This window comes from Anthonomus grandis, chromosome 7, assembly GCF_022605725.1.
Source record: "Anthonomus grandis grandis chromosome 7, icAntGran1.3, whole genome shotgun sequence".
Lineage (NCBI taxonomy): Eukaryota > Metazoa > Arthropoda > Insecta > Coleoptera > Curculionidae > Anthonomus > Anthonomus grandis.
In genome coordinates this window covers 1,357,205-1,384,488 of record NC_065552.1, presented here as the reverse complement: position 1 = coordinate 1,384,488, position 27,284 = coordinate 1,357,205, and the positions used below count along the sequence as shown (strand labels likewise).

The 27,284-nt window shown below is 31.5% G+C and overlaps 2 protein-coding genes across 4 annotated transcripts in view; one reads left to right on the top strand and one right to left on the bottom strand.

The window, feature by feature from the left end:
• Positions 1-27,284, top strand: part of LOC126738386 (chitooligosaccharidolytic beta-N-acetylglucosaminidase) — a 40,912-nt gene that overhangs the window by 2,291 nt on the left and 11,337 nt on the right. For 2 of the 3 annotated variants that reach the window (XM_050443694.1, XM_050443693.1), the window contains exons 2-5: positions 22,270-22,332; positions 22,389-22,493; positions 22,759-22,947; positions 23,026-23,341. In XM_050443694.1, the coding sequence (XP_050299651.1) occupies positions 22,271-22,332; positions 22,389-22,493; positions 22,759-22,947; positions 23,026-23,341 (672 nt within the window). In that variant the 5' untranslated portion in view covers position 22,270. Of the gene's footprint in view, positions 1-15,012; positions 15,209-22,269; positions 22,333-22,388; positions 22,494-22,758; positions 22,948-23,025; positions 23,342-27,284 lie in introns of those variants that run through there. The other variant, XM_050443695.1, reaches the window with a different exon arrangement.
• On the bottom strand, positions 332-7,574 carry LOC126738387 (vanin-like protein 1). Its single transcript, XM_050443696.1, has 7 exons — positions 7,408-7,574; positions 7,240-7,347; positions 6,678-6,949; positions 3,972-4,177; positions 3,513-3,715; positions 3,239-3,453; positions 332-800 (listed from the first exon to the last, which is right to left on the bottom strand). Exons 1-7 carry the CDS (start codon positions 7,465-7,467, stop codon positions 395-397), a joined length of 1,470 nt encoding a protein of 489 aa, XP_050299653.1. The 5' UTR covers positions 7,468-7,574; the 3' UTR covers positions 332-394.

Sequence of the window (27,284 nt, the reverse complement as noted above, 5' to 3'; positions counted from 1 at the left end):
AATTTTAATAAAATGTGGCTATTTCTAAACTAATAAGCGTATTTTAATAATTTTATAATAACATAAAATTCAATTTAAATATATCTCTCATCAGTCATCACTCGTCAGTTAACGCATCAACTTTGTAATTCTTCAAATTGAAATATAAGGCTTAAATTTCCCGCCACACGCCACCCAAAATGGTTGCCCCCGTCTTTGTCAACAACGTCAATGGAATTTCTGTCTGTTCATTAGGCAACCCGCATTTCTCTATATTTGTGTTCTTTGTTGCAAACTAGATTGTAAATTATATATTTTAAGGCAGTAACCAGTTAGAAAAGAAAACAACAAAAACATTACAAAAACTAAGGCATTTATTGACGTTTAAGTGTCTATATACAAAACTGTGTCAACCCTAAAAGCCACCAAAGACAAAAATCATAAAAACCACAACGAACCAACTGACTTGCGCAACAGACGCACTTCCGGTGATATACAACCCGAAAGACACCACATTGTTCGTGGGACGGGTAACATTGAAACTAGCCCCCACAGTTTCGTTGGTTTTGTTTTCTAAGTAGGTGGCGTTGTACAGGGGCTCCCAGTCGCCCCTAATCCCTGTGGGTCTAATGAATTGGTCGGGCTGCGCCGATTCCCAGTTACCCCAAACAGTCATTTGACGGAAAAGGGTGGTGTAGGCGGTCCGAGGCCACACCCCGCACGACGATATTTCGTCATTAACGCATCCCAAGAGGGTGCAAATCCTTATCGGGAGCTCGGTTTTGTTCAGGTAGGTCATTTGACCCTTGAAGGCGGCCAATCTGTTCAAAAGACAAATTCATAGATGAATTCTTGTTCTAGTTGCCAGTTTTGCACTCACACTTTTATATTGGCCTGAGAATTGAATATCGATACTCGATCATATGAAGTCGATCTGGTAATATCCGAATGAATATTAAGTCTTTGAAAATCAGTAATAATTGACAGGTAAGAACGGTGTTGCCACAGAGCGATTAATGCTTGATCCAGATAAGCTTTGGCAACTAATTTAGTGCCATTTTTCTTTGAATGTTGAATATGAAACGTTGAGTAAGAATAATCTGGCAACACCGGAGTGAGTGTCTAAGTTATTGCTGATGATCTAAAGAATGTGAATCAAATATATTTGACAGCTGTCACTGGTCATAATGACGCCGATAACAGTGTTGTCACCTATTAATTGAATTGTAATTAGCAGAAACTGAATTGCATTTTGCATTGTTATTTAATCGATATCGACAACTTTGACGTATCATATCGATCAAACTATTTGGCAGATTTTCTTGAATACTAGCATACACTTAATGACATTCATTATGTTCAATGTAATGAAAACCAAACTGGTGTAAGTTAAATTGGAAAAAAATTATTCAATATTTCCTAGACCCACATGAGAAATATTTAATTTATGACAGTGACAACTTTGACGTATCATTTCGGTCAAACTATTTGGCAGAATTTCTTGAATACTAGCACACACTTAATGACATTCATTATGTTCAATGTAATGAAATCCAAACTGTTGTAAGTTAAATAGGAAAAAAGTTATTCAATATTTCCTAGACCCACTTGAGAAATATTTAATTTATGACAGTGATAACTTTGACGTGTGACATCTGTTAAACTATTTAGTAGATTTGTTTGAATATTAGCATACACTTAAGGACATTTATTTCGTTCAAAGTAATGAAAACCAAACTGGTGTAAGTTAAATAGGAAAAAAATTATTCAATATTTCCTAGACCCACATGAGAAATATTTAATTTATGACAGTGACAATTTTGACGTATCATATCGGTCAAACTATTTGTCAGATTTTCTTGAATACTAGCACACACTTAAGGACATTCATTATGTTCAATGTAATGAAAACCAAACAGTTGTAAGTTAAATAGGAAAAAAGTTATTCAATATTTCCTAGACCCACTTGAGAAATATTTAATTTATGACAGTGACAACTTTGACGTATCATATCTGTAAAACTATTTGGCAGATTTTCTTCAATACTAGCACACACTTAAGGACATTCATTATGTTCAATGTAATGAAAACCAAACGGTTGTAAGTTAAATAGGAAAAAAGTTATTCAATATTTCCTAGACCCACATGAGAAATACTTAACTTATGACAGTGACAACTTTGACGTATCACATCGGTCAAACTATTCGGCAGATTTTCTTGAATACTAGCACACACTTAATGACATTCATTATGTTCAATGTAAGAAAAACCAAACAGTTGTAAGTTAAATAGGAAAAAAGTTATTCAATATTTCCTAGACCCACTTGAGAAATATTTAATTTATCACAGTGACAACTTTGACGTATCATATCTGTAAAACTATTTGGCAGATTTTCTTCAATACTAGCACACACTTAAGGACATTCATTATGTTCAATGTAATGAAAACCAAACGGTTGTAAGTTAAATAGGAAAAAAGTTATTCAATATTTCCTAGACCCACATGAGAAATACTTAACTTATGACAGTGACAACTTTAACGTATCACATCGGTCAAACTATTCGGCAGATTTTCTTGAATACTTGCATACACTTAAGGACAGTTATTACGTTCAAAGTAATGAAAACCAAATGGTTGTAAATTAAATAGAAAAAAAATTATTCAATATTTCGTAGACCCACTTAAGAAGTATTCAACTTATGGCAGTGACAGCTTTGACGTATCATATCGGTCAAACTATTTGGCAGATTTACTCGAATACTTGCACACACTTAAGGACATTCATTATGTTCAATGTAATGAAAACCAAACGGTTGTAAGTTAAATAGGAAAAAAGTTATTCAATATTTCCTAGACCCACATGAGAAATACTTAACTTATGACAGTGACAACTTTAACGTATCACATCGGTCAAACTATTCGGCAGATTTTCTTGAATACTTGCATACACTTAAGGACATTTATTACGTTCAAAGTAATGAAAACCAAATGGTTGTAAATTAAATAGAAAAAAAATTATTCAATATTTCGTAGACCCACTTAAGAAGTATTCAACTTATGGCAGTGACAGCTTTGACGTATCATATCGGTCAAACTATTTGGCAGATTTACTCGAATACTTGCACACACTTAAGGACATTCATTATGTTCAATGTAATGAAAACCAAACCGTTGTAAGATAATAGTTTGACAGATATCATACATTAAAATTGTCACTCTCATAAGTTGACGACCAGTTACAGGATGGATTACACTTACTTGTACACCTCAGATGTATTACTAGTCCCATTCCTGGCAATCACCAAATTAAAGTTGCAACAAAAGTCACCGTGGCAAATTTCCTCGGTGACATTTTCGCTGCTCAAGTTCACCGGTTTATAATTGAACTTGTCGTATTCGAAGTAGGTCAAATTGGCGAAATTCGACAGCGGTTGACGAGTCTCGTTACGGAATATGTCGAAGCCCATCAACGCCTAAAAATCCCGTTTAATTAAACCCTTAAAACACTCACTGGACCGCATAAAAGTCTTACGAAGTTTCTGGAAGAACTACTTGGAGGCTTGAGGGTTGCATAAGCGATATTATTGGACGAAACATCGGTGAGGATACGCCTTAATATGGTACCGTCGCTACTTATAATGGAACTACCTCCTAGAGCACGAGATGGAAGATTTACGTTGGCGGCCAATAGATTCACTTTGTTGGCCAATGCGTAGCCCTGTTGTACACTTAAGGCTGGAATAAAAGATACAAATTCAAATCTCCCGCCATAAACCATTATTGACGTGAGTGATAACTCGACAACACTGTTATTATCATTTTTCGGATGTTATAATGGGGACATTGTTCTCAGACGTTAAATGGACATTCTAGGAACATTAAAAAATATATATTTCAAATGGCGTTGATCTTTTTCCTTGATTGGAAGGACTATAAAGTGGGATGCAAAACATTTTATTAAATAATCAATGTAAGCTTGGCAACGTCTTACCCATGTAGAAAGGGAAATGGGAAAACCAAGCGGTCGGGAAAACCACGTCGGTCACCCCCGTGTTTTCCAAGACTGCTTGGGATGAGTTGTAGTACATGATGTCCATGCAAGTGAAGACGGCGAAAGTGCCGAAATCCGTGTTAAAAATGGCGTTTTCGGTGCCGGGGGTGAGTTTCGGTTCGTTGTACAGGTTCATCTTGCGATACCTAAAAAATAAATTTTTATGACTATTTAATTTTAATCTAGCGTGCCATGACTAATGGATATTCATTTTTTTTGTCAAGGAAGTCTGGGAAATGTTTACATAGTTGCGGTCACACTGGCCATGGCCATCTTGATAATTCCTTTCCATTTTGTGCTTATTTAATTTGAGGTTATATGCCTTTGAAATGACGTATCCCAAAATCCATGAATTTTCAAATAGCGGTCGTCCGCCATTTTTGTTTTGACAAGTATGACATATGCAACAAGTGTAACGTTTTGATTTATAAAATTTACACTCTTAAGCTGTTTCTTACATGTTATGACGTTATTCAATTTTAATGTAGCTATGAGATCGATTTTTTAGTCAAGTGGGCTTGGAAATATTTACGTAATTGACGTCTTACATCTTGATGATCGATTTTTATGAAGTTTTATTTAGTGTTTATTTAATTTTATAGGTTATAAGAAAATAAGTAAATCATATAGTAGGCCATTGAAATGACGTATCCCAAGATCCATGCACTTTCTAGGTTTTATCAAGTCGTCCGCCATTTTAGATTTGACAACTATGACGTATACAAAAAGTGTAACGCTTTCACTTTTATAATTTACCCTCTTCGTTAAGCTGTTTTTCATGTTTTATGACGTAATAAATATTTATGTCATTCAATTTTAATCTAGGGTGCCATGACTATGTGATGTTTATTTTCTAGTCAAGGCGGCTGTGAAATATTTACGTAATATCCGTCGCACCGGTCATGGCCATCTTGATGACTAATTTCCATAAAACGCAGTTTTAACTGTCACTTGTCAAATAAATGTCAACTTGCAATAAGGGACTTTTAATGCAGAAAACTATACTATGAACTAGTAACGAAGTTACTTCCGGTTAAACCCGAAGTGCGTGAAATATTTGTTGTTTATTTAGTGTTTATTTAATTTTATAGATCATAAGAAAATAATTAAATCATAGCGGGCCATTGAAATGACGTGTACCAATATACATGAATCAAGTCGTCCGCCATTTTGAATTTGACAACTATGACGTATGCCACAAGTGTAACACTTTGATTTATAAAATTTACACTCTTTTCTAAGCTGCTTCTCACATTTTATGACGTAAGCATATTTACGTTATTCAATTTTAATATAGCTATAAAGTCAATTTTTTAGTCAAGAAGGCTTGGAAATATTTACGTAATTGACGTCTTACAGGCCATGGCCATCTTGTTGATTGATTTCCATAAAAATTAGTTTTAACTGTCACTTTGTCAAGTAAATGTCAATTTGCGACAAGGGAGTTTAATGAACAAAACTATACAGGTATATCTATAAATAATTAATAAAGTTGTTTCCGGTTAAACCGGAAGTGCATGAAATATGTTTTTTTTTTGTGAAATTTAATCAAATGTTCATTTAGTGTTTATTTAATTTTATAGCTTATAAGAAAATAATTAAATAATAGTAGGCTATTAAAATGACGTATCCCAAGATCTATATACTTTGTAAGTTTTGTTTTATCAAGTAGTCCGCCATTTTAGAAGATTTGACAACTATGACATGCAAAAAGTGTAACGTTTTCACTTTTACAATTTACCCTCTTCGTTAAGCTGTTTTTCATGTTTTCTATTATTCTATTTTAATTTAGGGTGCCATGACTATATGATGTCCATTTTTTTTTTTGCGGACGTCACATTAGTCATGGTTATCTTGATGATTGATATTCTATAAAAATCAGTCCAATAATTTCTATTAAGTTCTTATTTAATGTGAGGTTCTAAGCCATTAATAGCATCATAGTCGGCCTTTGAAATGACGTATCCCAAGATCCGTGCATTTTCTAGGTTTTGTTTTATCTAGTCGTCCGCCATTTTGGATTTGACAACTATGACGTATGCAAAAAGTGTAGCGCTTTGACTTTTACATATCACACTCTCCTGTTTCTCATGTTTTATGATATAATAAATATTGATGTCTTTCAGTTTTAATCTAGGGTGTCATGACTATATGATGTCCATTTTTTAGTGAAGGAGGCTGGGAAATATTTACCTAATTGCCTCGCATGTTTGATCAGGCCCAATTTGATTGATTTCCATAAAAATTACCATTTAGTACTTATTTAGTTTGAGGTTATAAACATATAATTTCATCATAGTAGGTCTGGAAAAATGTATTATGTAATTGTCATTTTTACGTAAAAAGAACTGCCCAGATGTCGCTCTAAGCCACACTCCCTGAAGGAGAGGAGGAATTCTCCCAATTTATTATATAACTCTATATTCGAACTAAGAAATGGCTCTTCAGTTACGTATTAAACATAATTGACACTTCATCTGTCAACTTTAATATTTACGTTACTTATCTTTGATCTAGCGTGCCATGACTAGGGCATTTTTTAAAAAATCAAGTGGGCTTGGAAATAAGCACTAAAAGACATTTCTAAGCCTCTTCGATTGAATAATAACATATTGCTTGATGCGTGATATATAGTGACGTACTCACCTGGCCACGAGAGTTCCATTACTAGAAAACACCACGTTAGTATTATAGTAGTACGTAGTGTTACTATCGCTAGCATTAGCCCGTTCCAAAAGGTTAGCCACTATGTAAATATTGTGTTCAAACGCTGCATTGGATAATTTCAATAAAACGTATGCCTCATTGGTAAAATTCGTGGTGCCCACATTGGGAACCGGTATAGAATACTCCTCCGGATCATCTACTAACGTCGTTAATCCATATTCGGGAAAAACGATTATTTGGGCACCCAAAGCCTAAAATCGAGTTAAAACACTGATATACAGGGTGTTTGAAAATTAGACGGAGATATTTCAATGGGTTTAGTCTATTTTTCAAACACCCTGTATAAATGAGCGTGTCTGCATAATGATTTTTACGTAAAACTGACGGACTTCGTCGCCATCTTGGACCGACTTAATATTTTTTCTAAGATGACGCCCATCCGATGACCGCCATTTTGTCATAAATTATAAGCCACGCCCAATATACACTGATTAAACCTAAGAAACAGAGCGAGAGAGAGAGGAAAGAGGAGGGTTTATACCTTTGCTTGTTCGATGTGGTAAATGTAATTCTTCAAATTTTCTTCGAGGGTGGTGTTGACGGTGGGGCCCTCCAAGGGCTGGTATTCCACTACCGCCCCAATGTAGTCCTACGATAAGGTTTCATTGTTTGTTTTCCTTCTTATTTTACTGAATAAGTTAAGACTTACCGTACTACCGACATTTAGTAACGAAAATAACACGACGGCTATTGTATAATATACCCACATATTCGCGTATAACGGTAAACAGGATGGACCGGCACTAAATAATTAGAACGATAAGACCGAATATGTACGTGTACATACGTGACTCTTACTATATTAAAGATAAGATTGGTAATCCCAGTTTGTTTTAGATTAAAGTGCATGCGGATGATACGATGTGAGTGAATTCGTCATCATTTATTTCTCCGATATATATTTTATTATAAGTAACGGGTTTTTTTCTTCATAGAATATATACCGGGTGTTCCCCAAAGAAATTGCTTCTGGGAAAAAATGACGCACTTGGCAACTCTGTAAGCAAGGCGATGACATTCGAAACCGCATTTTAAATCAGTGTGTCTTAACTTAACTAAGAATCTGATGACTCAAAAATTGTGTTGCCGACCTGGAAAATGTACTCTTTTATGCATTCACTTGGAAAATGTACTAGTTACTTAAAGTAAATGATTACTTTGAAAAATCCTAAAATCTTACTCGTTTACCATGCACTTCAAAGTTTGAACTCGTTTATAAAATTAATTAAGAAAATTGTACCAATACAAAATTTCTTCTGAAAAAATGTACTAGAATAAAAAATTATAGATTTCAATAATGTTATAGAAAAATTGTCTTAATTTACAATTTTTTTTGATAAATTGTACTCGTCTATAAAATCAATCGACAAAGTTGTACTATAATAATATAATAACAAATTATATAATATAATATTATATATAATAACAAATTTCTTAAGAAAAATCGTACTTTTAAATATTGTCAATGAAAAATTGCACTCTGCTTTACACTCATCAGGAAAAAATTCGTAATTCTTTTTGAAAAATTATTTAGTACTTCTTTCCGCTTGAAAAAATGTGCTATTTTTAATAGTTAGTTTCAAGAATCACAAAATTGTACTTAAAAAATGCTTATTACCTATATATGCTTACTACTTATATTACCTACTTTGAAAAGTAATAAAATTGTACTCGTTTACAATTTCACTTCAAAAGTAGTAGTAGTAGTATAAAATGTCGTTTAAAAAATTGTTCTAATATATAAAATTACTTGAAAAAATGTACTAATTTAAATAATTACTTTAAAAATCATAAAATTGTAATCAAAAAATTTCTTTTGAAATATCGTACTTTTAAATACTGTTAATGAAAAATTGTACTTTTTAATAAGGCCAATGAAAAATTGTATTAGTTTAAATAATTAATTTAAAAAATAATTATAATAATCTTGAATAATTAATATAAAAAATAAGCTACATATAAAATACAATACATTTTACAAAATGCAATAAAATTAAAATCACAAAATTGTATTTGTTTATGAAATTACTTAAAAAATTGTACTTCTTAAGAATATGGGTAGAACCAAAACACAAATTATAATAACTATTCTTTTATTTTTATTACTTAAGCAAAAGTCGAAAAAGGAATAATATTTAATATATCCCTTTTAATACAGACTAATACGGACCTAATGAATCGGTCTTTGTATTAGTAAAAACACTACGTCAGTTATTATACAAACGCATTTATATATTACAGTTGCTTTCTGTTTTCATAAAGAAAGATGACGATGTGGATATTGGCTTAAGCTAAATATAAACATCATAAACGTCTTCAATAATAGAATATAACAACATTCGTTGCTAGGATTTGGAAAAACCCCAAAAAGAAAAACCAAATCAAACCATTTAGTTCCACTTAAAACTATACTATCTTATTTATTTGATAGTTTTTGTAGCCCCAAATTGAATAGGACTTCGTGGAACTTTGGAGCTGGAAGTTGCTTCGTAAAAATGTCAGCCAACTGTTGACCTGTGGGAACATATTTTATTAATATATCTATATGCTTAGATCGTTTAAAATCAACAGGATTATTAGCAACCTAAATACAACAATTATTATGTCAGGCCAAAAATGTTAAATTCAAATCCGGTGGCGGTAAATAAATATTTTAATTTTAATATATGGGGGCGTTTACCAATTTTTATTATAAAAACAATATTAATCAAATAAATCAAATACTAATCTTAGTGATAATTACTTACATTATATATTTAAAAACCACGATACTTAAATTACTTGTTGATTATGTTGATACATGTAGTCAAGTGTAAGATGACATAACGTACGTACCTGGAAAAAATAAATACGTTGAGCAACCAATTTCCTAATTATGTTATTTTATTTAGTATTTAGATATTTTGATTATTAAAAGATTTAAACATTTGTAACTAATTAAATTATTATTTAACAGCTATTTATTATATTTGGAATATTATTACGCATTATGTCTGTCACCCACTAGCGCAATATAAATGTGCTATTAACTGCTTAAACAGATAGGAAAATAGGATATTTGGAAAGGTATAGTTTCATACTATAAATAGTACAGGAAAACGTAGTTTGCAACATACAAATCTGTAAGTGGCTCAAACACTCCACAATAAGCAACTTGTTGGTAAGTAAATCTACGTTATATGGCCATTTTAGGTAAAAGGAAAAAGATGATATGCAACTCTAGCACTCTGCTTTTATTAAATGAATTATCTGTAAATATTTTATGTAGATTAAACAAGTATTAAATGTTTTATGTCAAATTTTATTATTATCTTGTAAAACACATATATTAAAAATAAAATGTTGAAATGTAAATAGCAACAACAATAAAAATAGGAAATAAAAAAATAATGAAAATTGGATATGCTCCGTGAGAAAACTCACCAGTATAAAAATAATCCAAAATAAGGCACAAGCACTTAAAACAAATAATATTCACGCACGCTACTTTCACTTCAAAAGTCGAGTACGTTTTAAAAAGATCTTTTAAGCAAACTTTGGATCTCAGGGCTCTTAGACTGGATGTTTATCAGATCGAACCTCAAGTATCGAATTACTCTTGTATGGCTTGTCCATAAATTCTTTCTTAATCTTAATAGTTATTGCGGAAATGGGACGAAGTTTTTAGTCTAGTTTAATATTTTTTAAAGGAAAAAAAACTACATTTTACATCTTCATATATCTATATTCATTATATCTTCATATAAAATTATTGGCTTAAAAATATTTATTTCAATACTTGTTAATAAGGACTTAATCCAGAGAGCTCCTCGAACCCCTTCAAAAATTGCCATATATTCTGCCTCCATCGAAGATGTAGCGACAGAATTTTGTTTTCTTGTGTTCCATGAAATTACACAAGTTTCAAATAATTTAAACAAAAATCCTGTCGTACTTTTTCGATCTACTTCATTACTACCCCAATCAGCATCTACATAGCCAATTAAAATGTCGGTATATTTATTTCTGTTACAAATTAGTTTTAAATCATAAGCACCCTTTATATACCTTAAAACCCTTTTTAGGCATTGCCATAATTCTTTATAATTTTTGTTTTGATAACGACTTAATAGATTAACGGCTGTACACAAACTTGGTCGAGTACAAAGAGCAGCATACATTAAAGAACCTATTAAATTTCGACATGGGGCATCATAATGTTCATCGGCATTTAATGCTAAATAATTTAATTTAGACGGCAGAGGTGTTTTTACGGGTTTGCAATCACTCATATTAAAATTATTAAGCAAATTTTTTAAATAATTACTTTGATCTAAAGAAATTTGATTTTGATTTCTTTCAATTCTGATTCCTAAAAAATAATTTAAATCATTTTTTAGTTTTAAAACTCAACATTGTGTTAATATTGCCAGTAGCTATTGCTAAATCGTCTACATATAGAATTACGTAAGCATTTTCGGTGATATGGCCTTTATTTAAGAAATATAAACAGTGGTCAACGCTTGAATTTTGAAAATTGTGCTGTTTTAAAATTTTATCAAAATGCTCATTCCAGCATCTTGCTGATTGCTTTAACCCATATAATGATTTATTTAATTTACATACATAGCCGTTAATATCGTTTGCATTAATACCTTCGGGAATTTTCATATATATTTCCTCTTTTAATATACCATTTAAATATGCCGTTTTAACATCAATTTATTGGTTTAATTTTCATTCATTTAATTATTATTTTAATTAATTTAATCATTAAATTGGTTTGCAATTGGTAAAAATATTCTGAAAGTCGATATTCGGGCAACTGGAGCAAAAATTTCATTATAATCTAGGAGATATTGTTGGCTAAAACCTCTGGCTACTAATCGAGCTTTATACTTGAGTAAACTACCCTGTATATAGTTTTTAACAGTAAACACCCATTTACAGTCTACAATATTTTTATTTATTGGTTTAGGTACTACTTTTGGACCAGGTGTCATTAATTAGCAAAGACTCGATTTCCTCATTAATAGCCTTTTCCCATTCATTTTTATCAGCTCGTTTATTTATATCTTGAAAACAAGAAGGGACTTTTAAGTGGGGTGTTTGTACACTTATAAAAGTATCTATTTCATTTTCGTTATATGAAATTTTAGGAAGATTTATGAGCCTTTCGCTCCGTCTGGGTTCCGAAACGGGTGTCCCAGATTTTTGGTCGGTATTTTGTTTACATAACTGATTTTTATCCTCGGTTTTATTGACAGCTTTATTATCAACTGTTTTTAATTTCCGATTGTAAAGGGAAAACAATCGGTACCGGGTTTTTATCAGTTTCAGATATTTTAATACCTTCGGAGCTTTGTGTGTGAAACCTTTCATCAAGTTCAATTTGAGGTCTTGATGTGTTAAAAGTGGTTTCATCAAATATAATGTCCCGAGCTGTAATGAATTTATTATTTTGGGAATTAAAAATTTTATAACCATTCGGTTCATAGCCAACAAATATGCCCTTAACACATTTTTGCTCGAATTTTGTTTTTCGAGATTTATTATGTACAAAAGCAGTAGAGGCAAAAACTTTTTAGTGATCTACTTTGGGCTTTTTATTATGCCACAATTCGTAAGGTGCTTCCTTTTTAAGTAATGCATTTGTCGGGGTTAAATTTAAAATATATGTGGCACTTAAAATAGCTTCACCCCAAAAACATGTATTTAAATTTGCACCATGTATCATGGCTCTAGCTTTTTCTATAAGAGTTCTGTTCATTCTCTCCGCAACAGAATTTTGTTGAGGAGTATATGGAACGGTTAAATGAAAAGAAATACCTTTATCTTTACAAAATGATTTCATTTCGTTAGAGAGATACTCACACCCATTATCACAATATAGAAATGCTACTTTTAAAGAAAAATGGGCCTCACTTTTTAGTACAAAATCTCGAAAAACATTATATGTTTCTGATTTATAGACTAATAAGTATGTTACCGTATAGTGAGTAAATTCATCAATAAATGTTATAAAATAATTTTTATTGTCTATTGTAGGTGGAGAAATAGGTCCACAAATGTCTGAGTGAATAATATATAGTGGTCTTAGTATATGAGATATATCTTTACTTTTAGCAAAAGGCAAACATGCTTGCTTTCCATAAATGCAAGCTTCACATAAACCAGTACTGGGATATACATTATTTAATTTTTCATAATATTTCTGCCTTTTTAAAAGTAAGCGCCTCATGCCACAATATATAATTATCATATGGCGCTTTGGTTTCATGCACATTTATTTGATTTGCAATATTTTGAATCAGACTTTTATTTATTTTAAAAATTATTGGTATTAAATTATTAATCACCTTACCAGTTATAATGGCTTTACTTTCATAGCTTATCGTCACTTCTCCATTTGATGTAAAAAGTACATCCATACCTGCCTCTTGCATGTGTCTTATCGAGAGTAGGTTGTATGGAACTTCGGGAGTGACTAACATATTTTCCAACTTTCCATGGACACCCAAGTTGGTAATAATATTGATTTCTCCTCTTTGATAAGCCTTTACAGCAGTATTGTTTTTCGCAACTGATATGTCCACTGGTTTTGTTAATTCCGTAGAATGGGTAAAATATTGGTGCCGATTTATAATGTGATCGGTGGCTCCAGAATCCAGAAGAAACTTAATAGTATTATTGCTTTGATGGTTAGCAGGTTTGGGCAAATTGCTACTAGACATCATAAATGCAAAACTTGATTCATCCTGATTGGTTTGAATCGTATGTAATGTCCTGGATTCCTGTTCTCGTTTGTAGTAGAAACAGTTTGATTTAAGGTGATTTGTCCTACCACATTAGTCGCACCTTGTAAAAGTATATCTCTTCTTCGGGTAGCTGTTACTATTGTTATTATACTTTGATTTTGATTTAAAATTCCGTTTATTGACAAATTTATTTTTGTCTTTAAAAGATTGGAATTTTTGCTTCTTAAACGGCCTTGCTATTTTTGGATCTGTTACCTGGACATGCAAAACTTTGCTAGTCGTGTCTCCACTTTCCTGCTGCAATTTTGTTTCCTGATCTAAACGTGTTTTTACAAAACCTAAATTGATGGTGTCTTTCGACAAAGTTTCAATGGCAGTCACTATCCCATCATATGAAGGCGGCAGAGTTAAGAGTAAGTGGGCTACTCTACTCATTTCACTTAATACAGCTCCTGCGGATGTTAATTTAATAATCATTTCATAAAATTTGATGAACTGTTCGATTAAAGATGTATCTTGCTTGAATTTAAAACTTAGCAATTTCTTTTGAACAACTTGCTGGGTGTCCAAACTTTTTCTTTCATAAATGGTGTCCAGCTTTTGTAAAATTTCACAAGAAGTGTCCTTCTCGGTAATAATGACCACCATTACAAGTATTCAATAGTATTCAATAATACAACCCTTAGCAATTAATTCCAATTGTTGCCAGTTGACAGGTAAGTCATTAGGTGGATTTTCTTGTAACACTTGTGATGCACCCTCTTCGGCAATAAGAGCTTTTATGCGGAACTTCCATATTGAATAATTAGTTCCATTAAACGAAGTAATATTACGTCGCACCTTTTTATTGTTTTCCATTGTCACTATTTTTTTTTTGCACTAACAACACTGAAGTTTATTTACACTTTGAAAGTTTATAATTTTTTATCGCGTACCGAATTAATTCAAACAAACGTTCTGGGCCCATAACCTATTAAGAATATGGGTAGAACAAAAACACAAATTATAATAACTATTCTTTTATTTTTATTACTTAAGTCATATTTAAGTCATACTTAAGTCATATTTGTTGACTATTAAATACATCAATAGTACTAGTATAAAATTTCTTTTGAAAAATTGTACTAAGATATAAGAATTACTTGAAAAATTACACTTTTCAATAATGTCAGTGAAAAATAATACTTTTCTATACTCTCTCCTGGAAAATTATACTAATTTATAATTCCTTTTAAAAAATTGTTCTAACTTAAACTTTCCTGTAAAAAAATGATTGAAGTGGAAATTCAGGAACAAATTATCAATGTAAACTATGAAAAAAACTGTAGTACCGCATCTTGCCTCAAGATGACGCATTTTATTGTATTATTAAACGTATATGATGTAGGTAAATTACGACATCAAATCTTCTAATTCGTTTAACATTGAGATGAGACAACCGCGTGGTCTATTAAAGAAAAAATCATACAATAATGATTATCAGCGGCAATTTTAACGTTTATCTCCAATCAGATAATATGCGTTCGTTTCGTTTGTTCGGGAATCATCAGGTTGGAATCAGTTGGGTTTTGTAATTATTAACTTAAAGCCGGTTCTGTACAATGTTTCTGAAGACCGGCCTTTGGGTTTGTTGAGCCAACAGTATACGAAGATATCTGGTGCGTTGTGGAGGTGTGTTGCGGTCTTGGGTACTTTCACCTTATTATTCGTAAGGTCAGTCAATTATTATGCTTTATTTGATTTTAATTAGAATATATAAGATCACTTTTATGTTTAACTTTAACCGGTTTATGTTGTGAATGAATCGGAATTTCAAATGCACCTATCTCTGTCTCGTATATCGTTTGAGCTATAGATTTGTCTTTTTGGACATGTACAATTTTCCGATTGAAATTGTACAATTTTTTATAGTAAAAATGTACAACTTTTCAATTTAGGACAACACAATTATATTTCTTATTAAAATTGTGAAGAACTACAATCTTTTAAGTGAGATTATGACAATGACTGTACAATGTTGACAATTGAGCATTTTTTCAACTAACATTTTTAATTAGTACCATTTCTCCAGGAAATTTGTATAAATTAGTACAAATTTTTAAAACATGCAACAATTACATCTTTTCGTATCAAGGAAGTACAACTTTTCAAGTAAAAACTACAACTTTTAAAATCAGCAAAGTACAATAATTTTTCTATTAAAATAGTGAAGAAGTACAATTTTTTAAGAGTGAGATTACGACCAAGTATAATAAACTGTTGATCCAATTTTTCAAGTAAAATTGAAAACTAGTACAATTCATCAGTTTTTTAAGTAACAATTTTAATTAGTGGCATTTTTCAGGTGTTTCTGTAAATCATTGCACATTTTACAACTAAAATTGTAAATAAGTACAACTTTTAAAATCAAACAAATACAATCGTTCTTCTATTAAAATTGTGAACAAGTACAATTTTTCAAATAAAATTGAAAACTTTTATAATTCACCAGTTTTATCAACTAAGAATTTTAAGTAGCACAGTTTTCCAAGTAAGTAGTACAGCTATTACTAATTAGTAAAAAAGTACAATTTTCGAAGTCAGGCAAGAACAATTATTTTTCCATTAGTACAATGTATTAGGTAATTTTGTAAATTGGTACACATCTTATAAGTCAAATTGTAAAAAAGTACAAATTTTGAAGTCAAAAAAGTATGTACAATAATTTTTCTATTAAAATCGTAAACGAGTACAATTTTTCAGATAAATGTATAGAAGAAAACAATTTTTCATGACAATTTTTTAGTAATTTTATATTTTAACGCAATTTCCTTTAATAATTGTATATTTAGGTACAATTTTTAAGAAGGAATTTTATACTTATAGTATAATAGTTCTCCTAATTGATTTTACGAGTACAATTTTATGAGTTTTCAAGGTATTTAATTAAATTAGTACCTTTTTCAAAAGGAACTATATAAACTAGTACAATTTTCCAGGTGCGTGTATAAAACAATACAATTTTTCATTGACAGTGTAAGTGAAATTATAATTGAATATCTTTTAAATATTTTCTTAATTTTGTACATATTTTTTTAAGTGCAATTTTAAACGAAGACATTTGTTAAAAAAGGAATTAGCAACTCGCAACTAGTACAATTTTCCAGGAGAGCCTATAAGTAGAGTACAATTTTCCATTGACAATATTGAAAAGCACAATATATCAAGTAATTCTACATCTTGGTACAATTTTTTTAAAAGAAATTTTTATACTAGTACAATTTTTCAAGTGAAATTTAAAGTAGTACATTTTGTCAAGTACAAATTGTAAGAGAGTAAGTTTTTTTTAAAAGGAATTATAAGCTAGGAGGATTTTCACGAACAGATATTAATGATGAAAAATGGTATTTTTCTTTGGTATCTTCTGGTATCTTCTATTTGAAAAAAAAGGTAATAAATTTTCAAAAAAGTTGTGATTGTTGGGTTAGGCATATTCTGGGCTCGAATCTATATTTAGTTTAAAAAATAAATAAATTTTGACTGTTTAACGGATGCCGATATGAAACGGAAACATTAAACCATCATGCGCGAAGAAAAAGACGCCTATTATGAAGTGTACTACCACAGATATAACTAGCTAACGCAACTTAACTTGCGTTAGCTAGTTATATCTGTGGTACTACCATTCAGTTTTTGCAGTTAAGTATCTCATATATCAAATTGTTTGGTTCGAGGAGTAGTGTAATATGTTTCTTTATCCCTACTTCATGGCTTGGTGTTTAATCCGAGGTTATCAAAGGTATCCGAGGTATTTTCAAATTCAAATTCTTCTGTCTCAAAAAGTTACCAACTAGATACTGAATTAAAATGTTGTAAAAGTAATATATATAAAAGTCTCAATATTTAGATAAATATTTTAGAGATTTTATTATATAAAAATATTTTATGACATTAATATGATGTATTTATCTTTTATTTATCACGTTATTAGACAAAGATAGAAATAAAATCAGATTTTTAGAAGTTCAGGTGTCGACCAAATATGAAAGGGGCCGAATTTAATGGTTTTCTTTTCTTTTATAAGTCAAATGTTTGAAAAAAACATTAGTAGTATTAGTAGGGAGTACGCCATTTTTACACCCAGTACAAAAAAACAAGATTAAATAAGGCTCGTTGGTAATTCACATACATATTATGTTAATCTTAAGAAAAAAAAAACTTAACAAAAACTACAACAAAACAAGATATGAAAAACAAAAAATGTATTAACAACAAAAAAAACTTAAACAAAATATTGATTTTTGGTTTATAACCATATTAAATAACTAACACTAATAAGGATTCAAATTTTTTTAAAGTGTTTCTAAGAACTAACAAACAACTCCTATAACTAATCTATCACTCAATCAAGAAAACTAATAAACTAAGCTTTAATCATAGAATTCGTTTTAGAAATATATTTGTTGATTAGCACTAAATATCAAATCAGTCAAACTAATATTTACTTTGGTCCTAAGTTTCTTTTTTGTTTTATTAGTATATTTTATGAGTCGGTAGTAACGCAAAGCGTGGCGGCGCGTCGCCACCATCTTTGGCTCGCATGCGAATTTCAAATAATCAGGAGTCGAAATATGAACTCAATTCATTATGTAGGTAGAGCGTTTTTATTTTCTTTTCAAAAGGTAATAGATTTTAGCAAATGGTAACAAGGTAATAAAAGTTTTGAAAAAGTTATAGATCTATTACAATTGTAATAGACTGGCAACCCTGGAATCAAATTGAAAAATCAGTGGCTGCCAAAATGTTATTTCCTTGAGAGTTTGACAATACATTGAACGCCGTCATGTGACATATTAAAGCCACATATACACCTTAGATCATAATTATTAACTGACGTGATGCCTTTAACGCCGTAAAAATGTCTGCGGAATACTACGTATCCAAAATTCGACATGTAAAACATACGTTGGTTATTTTCTTTCGTGACGTGAAAAAGCCCATAAGTATAAAGCCCATTGGGCATACGCCTCATCGGTATATATAATTTTTACCTAGAATCCCCGATTTTCTGCTAAGTTGTCAAACATAATATTTACTTTTCTTTTTTGAAAAATTGTCCGAAATAGACGGAATTCTCAATAACAATTTTTCTTTACGCAATAATATCTAAATCTAAGCATCTTATATTTTTTTATGAGAGCAAAAGTCCCTCCCTACCATTAATATTGTACATATTTCATTTAAAAATGGTTGTTACCTAAATTTTTGAAAAATTAGTATATGATTTAGCATGACCCTATGTATGTGCATAACATACTAATTTGTCGATTTCAGGGCACAGCGTCTAATTTTTAACGATTATTTGATCTTATCTTCTTCTTTGTTTATGTGTGATTGTGTTTTTTTTATAATAATTATTGAGAAACTATACATTTTGACAAACAATTAATTTGTATTGTGTGATACAGTGCAGTCAGAGACCAGAAAACTACTTTCTTTGTTTAAAGGCAAGTTCATGTTACAATCTCACTTTTAAAATTACATTTTAATTTTATGATTTTTTTATTTTTCGTTCGACCCAATCTATACGTTGATGCACAGAAAATTAAAAAAGTTGTAACGTTATCTTTTTTTTATATCAGTTAAAAGTCAAAAAAAGATAAAAAATAACTAAAACTGGTGAATGCGGCGGGCATTTCTATCTACCAGCGCATTCACCAATTCATTTATTTAACTTTGTTTAAAAAGATAAATACGAGGCGAGCTACGACAGTTCTTTAAAATGTCGTTTTCTTATGAATATTCAGTTATTTACACATTACAAGGCAAAAAAAGATTGAAACTAACTATTAAAAAATGGAGAATGCGCCGGGCATATCTATCTCCCAGCGCATTCACCAATTTATTTACTTAGCTTTGTTTAAAAAAAAAATTTGTACTTTTTAATCATATCTAAATAATAAACGGAATGCAAAAAGAAAACTAATTATTTTAATAACGAAAAAGAAAATAAGGGATTGCTTAGAATGTACAAGAAGAAGTAGCTAAAGCGCTTGGAATTAGTTTAAGAATGGTGCAAAAGGTTGTATAATGAAAACAAGAACAATCTTATTGCCAAGCAGGAAACAAAGTGTAAAAGGAAGAAGCCGAAGACTGAAGATTTAAGTGAATGTGTAAAAATTTGACTAAAAAAAGAAACTAATTATAACTATCATTATCACTAACAGAGTCGGAAAACTCTTCGTCATTTTCCGAATCTTCTTCAAATGGAGCAATGATCAATGGTTTAACTTGGATATCGAGTACTTTCTCTCTCTTCCACCAGGTTCTAATAATGTTTTCTGTGTGATCCACTGATTTCCGCCAATACTCCTTTGTGATGTGATTCACTGCCTCATTCCAAATAGCTTCAACCTGGTCAGATCTAAGCCTAGCACCCACATGCTTCTCATAATAAGATTTTGACCCTGCCCATATAAGCTCAATGGCATTAAACTGATAATGGTATGGTGGCAATCTTAAAACTTCATGGCCATATTCACGTACTATTTCGTCAACAGCATATATTTTTGGTCTTTTCAGCGATTTTGCAATTGAAAGAAGTTTGGATTTTAGCATATATGGCAAGGGATTCTGATTTTCTTTTACTAACCATTCATAAATCGCTTTTTCTCCAACTTCCATTTGGTTGTTTATTCAAAATTCTTGAATGATACGACGCATTGTCTAAGACTATTAAGGAAGGTTCTTGCAAGTTCGGTATTAACTGTTCCATTAACCATTTTTCAAAACATTTCGCATTACATATTGTCATGATAATCCATACTTTTAGACTTAGAAGAAAAAATTAAACTTGCACCTGGAACGAATCCCGTTGAAGACCCGGCATGTAAAATAATAAATCGTTTTCCCTGACCACATCCTTTTTTTCTTTTCACGCTTTTCACAGATTCATATTGCCAAGATTTTATTTCACTCCCGTTTGAAAATATCCAAGTTTCATCTAAGAGTACCACTTTCCTTAACTTTAATTTTTCATTTTGTGTATATTGTCTTAAAAATCCTATTCGTTGGCGCACAATATTTGGTAGTTCACACAAATATCTTCTATTGCAGTCTTTTTTATAACGAAAACCTATGCTTTTAATTAATTTTGATAAAGCAGAAAGTCCAATTTCCAAAGTGCCGCGTTGCTTTAAAACATCTCTCAGAAATGGCAGCGTTATATTTATTTTTAGCCTATATAGTTCATAAATCCTATCCCTTACTTCCATTTTTACACATTCACTTAAATCTTCAGTCTTCGGCTTCTTCCTTTTACACTTTTTTTCCTTCTTGGGATTAAGATTATTTAAACTAATTCCAAGCGCTTTAGCTACTTCTTCTTGTACATTCTTAGGCAACCCTTTATTTTCTTTTTCGTTCTCGAAGTAATTAATAACATGAAGTACCATTTTTTTGGCTTGAGGATTTAGAAATCCACAAAAAGGCTTTTTCTTTTCCATAATTTGAAATTTAAATTATCTTGTGACAAATAATGTCATCCGTCAATCGAAACGAGACAGACATGTTTGTTATCAAAGTAATTGCTTTAGAACCACTGACATTTATCATTTTATCTTCTTCTGATACATCGACGCTGCATATATCTGTTTCGTTTACCTAATGCGTTGTAGTTAAAAAACGTTGTTGCGCAAATTGAAATGAAACGTAACTACAAAAGTTTGTCGTTGATAATTCGATACACCCGCACGATAAGAGCGATATACTTGTACAATTTAATGAATTTTTAAAGTAGTTATTTAAATTAGTAAAATTTTCAACAGCCATCTAAACTAATATTATTTTTTAGTTAAAATTTGCAAGAGTACAATTTTTTAATTAAAATTTTAAATGAATATTCTCTAAATTTGTATAATTTCTTAATTGCTCTTTTAAATGAGTACAATTTTTCAAGCGAAATTGCTAACAGTACCATTATTTTAATTACAAACATATTTTTTGAGAGAATGTTAAAATAGTAAAATTAAAGTCCAGTCCAGTCACCCATCAAAACACCAGCATTCCACCTGCCAAACAATGTCATCCACCTTCTATTTACATTGTTTGAGAAGTAAAATGCTGGTGTTTTGACGGGTGACCATTCTAATATATCGTTGCACTGAATTTTCTAGTAAAACTTTAAACAATTACAATTTTTTTTTTGTAAAATTTTCAACGAGTATAATTAAACCAGTACAACTTGCCAAATAATTTTATAGGTGACTACAATTTTTTTACAAAAACCGTAAACGGATACAATTTTATTAAATAGCTCTAAGTGTGTAAAAGGGTGCATTCAGGGTTGTTACAGGTTTAATAATTATACACTTGACTACGTTTATATGCATAATATTTAACAGTCTGTTCGAGTAAAATTTTTGTGTCAAAGAACAGTCGCAAAAATCCCCAAAAACCTGGATAACTCGAAATCTTATCAATAAAATGGTTTGGGACCAAAACTTTTGACCAATAAAATGCTTTTAGTTTCATTCGATTATACCGGATAGTTTTCGAGATATTAGACTTTTTGTGAGGTTAAAGTTCAGGGACCGTTTGCACAAAAATCGGTATAACTTGAAAACTTGTGCCTGAAACAAGTTTGGGCTAAAAATAACATTTGTAGGGGGATTCTTAATCAATAAGACGCTTCATGTTTTATCGGATTATCTTGGATAATTTTGAAAATATGCGATAAGCAATTATCCTTCAGATAACGGTGCAAACTGACACTGGTAATTTATGATTATTTGCAGGATGAACTGGTTATACGGTTCGTTTTTGGTTTTGTTGACCCCAGAACTGGTTTGGCCAAGCAGGTAAGCAGGTGGTTAACCCGAGGAGCGTGAATAAAATTCTAATTTTCCAATTTTAGCGTCTTAAAATCACCGTGGAGATACGAGTGCGTCAAGGGCTACTGTCAAAAGAGGCCAATCACCAACGAGAACGAGGGCACCGCACTTAGTTTGGCGGCTTGCCGGTCAGTACAATTATCAATTAGTGAGGAAATGATTAGTGTGTACAGTTAATTTAGCAAATTTCTCGAGAAAAATAGTATCACCATTTATATTTTGATCGTCGATCAGGTTTGACAAAAGACGCTTAAATCCGAAAAGTTGCGGCACCAACCTTTGGCGTTATTGGATTTACTGTTGGATTTACTTTTGTCAAACATGATCAATAGTATCTTTGGAAATCACGTTTTTAGATTGATTGTACTAGATGATATACATGTTTTTTTCCAGGTTGTTTTGTGCTGATGCCGCAGCGATTTGGCCTAAACCCTCCGGGAATGTCTCGATAGGGAATTTCTTGACCACCATAAACGTACACAGTATCGACATTTTGGGGGCAAAATACGATTCGCCCACGTTCGATTTGGTCAGAGGGGCGAGTCGCATCTTTAGGAAGCAAATCGAGCAAATTTTACCACGGTAAGTATATTGTGAAATAACAAAAATTGATTAGTATCGAATTATACAATATCAATAGAAATTGGTTGGTTTTTTCAGGAATGTCAACCTAAAAGGTGGCAAATCCCTGATCGTAACTCTGGACATAAAAGATTCGGGCATAGACAAACACTCGTTGGAATTAGACGAGAGTTATCAGCTAAAGATTAACGAAACTTCAGATGGTAGAGTTGAGGCGCGAGTAACTTCACAGAACTTCTTCGGGGCGAGACACGGTTTGGAAACGCTGAATCAGCTGATCATATTCGACGATTTGAGGGATGAATTGCAGATTGCTCGGGATGTGTTTATCACCGATAAACCCGCTTATCCTTATAGGGGTGTCTTGTTGGATACGTCTCGAAATTTTATTACGGTAAGTTTTTTACGAATTCGACCCGAAAGAGGTTGGTGTGAACATACTCATATTGGATAGTAAGTAGCCATTGTAAATTGTGTCAAATATATGTAATGAAGTTAGGCACTTGTAGCCACACCTTGCACAAAAATTTAAATCACTAAATCAGTTAATACGTTGTTATCTTAAACGAAGAAAGGGAGACTCTTTTTTCTTGTCTAATATAGTCATTATAAAACGTGCGTTATAACTCGAGCAGCAGTTGCTACATAGCAAAGGCCTGTATTATCTGTTCTAATTTCATAGCGCAATTAAGTAGGTTTATTCCACAGACCTAAAATACTCGATTGAGTATGTTTACATGGTTTTCTTTTATTTCATTATTAGCTATTATAATTTGGCCGCAAATACCAACATAATTTTAAACAAGTCACATCAAATAGACAACTATAATACTTAACAAATTACAGATTTCTTCAAATAAGCAAACCGTTATGGGTTGCTACATAGCAACCTTGTTCTTAGTGGTGCAATATTCTTAACTTCGTGGCCTAATTGAATAGGTTTACGTCGGAAAGCATAACTTTTTTTGTTGTTACATTGGGATTTTAAGAATTTCCTTTTATTTGAAATATTATTTATATTATATGGAAACAGACTCAAAATAAAAAGAGTCTTGCTGGAAAGTTCTCGAATTGTAAGTTTTTTACGAATTCGGCAAAAAAATCCGATGTAAACATTCTCATATTAGATAGGAAATAGCCGATGTAAATTAGCTTAAGTAGAAAATGAAGTTTAGTTAGGCACTTACTTAAAATATTGGGCTTTTTCTAATGTTCTATGGTAAACGCCAGACTGGGTTTACATTGAAAATTATTACTCAAATTGTTCGGTAAATGATGAAAACTCATTCCACATGTACAATTTAATTTTAAATAAATACTTTCCTTTATTACCGACCCAGTGGCGTAACAAAGTAGCCACGGGCCTGTGTGCGAAAATTTTGCCGGGCCCCAAATAAAATCAAAAATCTATAGGTTATTATAAAAAAAAAGTAAAACCATTTTTTAGGAAGAGCTATATATATTCTTCATGTACAGCGAACAAACAAAACAGTTGACACTAACTCACTATAATTTAAAAAAATTTAAACAACACAAAATCAAAATAAAAATCAATAATTAATAAAATAAAATAAAATAAAAAACAGATACATAAAATAACAACAAAAAACAATATTTAAAGAAAAAAACCACTAAAACAGTTATAAACTACCAAAAAAATCTTTTTTCCTAGCTTTTGAATGCACAAAATCGGTTATTACATTAGCAATATCTACTTTTCGAGCTTCCTCATTTTCTATGGAAATAATTGCTAAAGCTGATAATCTTTCTTCAGCCATGCAATTCCTTAAGTATGTTTTTATTAACTTTAATTTTGAAAAAGACCGTTCAGCTGATGCAACCGAAGCTGGAATGGCCAAAAAAATATTACAAGCTGTAACAATCTCACTGAAACTCGAAGACGAAAAATAATTTTTAACAATAATAAAATCTAATAAATCAAAAATAGACGTTAAATTATTTAAGTCGTGCTTAAAACATTCTCTAAAAGAAACCACCTGGGAAGAAATTGTATCCGCAATATCTTCCGAATATTTAAGGTGCAGAGTTTGACACATTTTGTGAATTTCAATGTCAGAAAAAGAAGGATCTCGTAAAATACTTGGCGTTAAAACACGAAAATAGGAATAAATTTTAAAAAGCCCAGAACTTCGATTTTTTAATTGAGTTGTTATTATATCTATTGTTTTGAAAAAAACGTTTATTCTCCACCAATCATCATTTGTTTGAACTTGATAATGGTTGTTTTAAGTCATTTCTTATTTTATTTATGGTTTCATTAGTTGTCGTAAACATTTTGGACGCAGCTTTAATATTTTGATCAATAACTTTTAATATTTTAGTTTGAAGGATAATAAGAAAAACTGTTTCAAATTCTTCCATGTGCTTTCTTAAAGATTTTGCTTCAGTAACTTCTGATCTATTTATTGAGGTTAAAATTATTTTTGCCAGTGCTTTTAAAATATCTACATATCTAAAACGAAGAGCTTCTAATGCATCGTGTCTTGATGACCATCGGGTAGGTGTCAATTTTTTTAAAGTTATTTTACTCTTAGTAACACTTTGCAAAAGCGCCCATCGTTTAATGCTATGGCCAAAACGTGTGTGTGTAGCACGTGTGTAGAGTGCGGAGCTATTTACATCTGTGGTGATACTTTTAAAATCTCGGCTTGAACACCATATGCCACTCATATTTGCCGCGCCGTCATAACCTTGCCCACGAAGTCTTTCTAAGGGTAGTTCATTTTTGCGTAGAATGTCTAATATTGTTATGCTTGAAGCCAGACCAGTTTAGTTTTTTACTGGAATAAACCCCAAAAATAATTCCTGAATTATAATTTGGAATGGATTATTTTCTATAAAATTTGTGGTTACATATCTTATAATTACACTTAGCTGGTCTATTTTAGCAATATCTTGTGTGGTATCGATAATAACCGAAAAATATGGAGAAGCTTTTATATTTTTAATTATATTTTGTTTAATTGTGTTACCTAGCAGTTGAATAACCTCGTTTTGAACAACGGGACTTAAGTAAGTGGTAGAATGTTTTTTCTTATTTTCTACTAAATTTTAACTTTAATTGCGTAAAACCGGGTCAAATTTGGCAAGCAGATTTATCACAGATAAAAAACTCCGGGATTTTTAGAATTCTTAGTTTCGTCGTGACCTCTAAATGGCATATTGCAACATGCTAATGTAAGTGTAACTTCTACCACACGCTCCAAAACTTGTCTCCAAACATTAATTTCATGTCGAATTCTCAAATCAAGCTCAACATCGATAGTTTTATTTAATCTCCAGCGACCAAATACGGCGCAAGAAACGTTATGGTTAAGCTTTTGCTCATGCCTGTTGACTGCTTGTTGAAGATGTCTCCAATCATTAGATCCGGCTCCAAGAGCATCGTTAGCCTGCCCAAACAACCAACAAGGTAGGCAGTAGCATTTGTCCAGGACTTTCGAGTAGCAAAGCCACAAACGCTCAGTTTTTATTCCTGACATACTCGTTTTAGTGTAGTAAAAAGATGAAAAACTCCTACCTTGTTCATTTTTAGGAAAGGGGTCTAATGGCCTACAGGGTTCATTAGTAACTAAAAACATTTTCTGTTCATCCGTTAATGCAGTACTGGGATCGTAATATCCTTTATCAGTGTGTGAAAGTGGTTGCTTTGCCTCAGCCACAGCCGTTGATTTAACTTCTCCACTAATACTACTACTATCACTATTTATTTCGCATTCTAATTCTAACTTGCTAGGGCTACTAGGGCCTTCTACCAATGGTGTGATATTGTCCTCAATTTCATCTAAAAAGCACAAAAATGCAAATAAAAAAATATAATCGTAGTTTTATCATTTTGACTTACTTTGATTACTACTAGAAGCCTTCGAAGTAAAGAAAGAAGTAATTTTTGGAAGCTTCGCTTTCTTTGCATTTGCCTCCTCAAGTTCTTTGCGTTTTTGCACACCCGATTTATATTTATAGCTACTCATTTTTATTTTAAATCACTACACTCTACACACTTCACACCCACACATCTTCCTCGCTCAGATGTTCTGTTATAAAGTACTAGTATAATAGAACATGTAACATGTACTGAACGAAAGAGTAAAACAATAAAGAATAAAGGGGGAAGTGGGTGGTGAAAATGGCCAATCCCAAATTATAACATTAACACGTGCAAAGTTGGCTTTTCTTTTAGTGCTAGTAGCGGCTAGCGGCCATATTTTGTTTTTATCTAAATCTAAGTACTAGTATAAATATTGCCGACACACGCACACCGCTCTTTAAAATAAAGCCGCCAGCCGCGGCCGCGCGCTATTATTTATTGGAAAGGA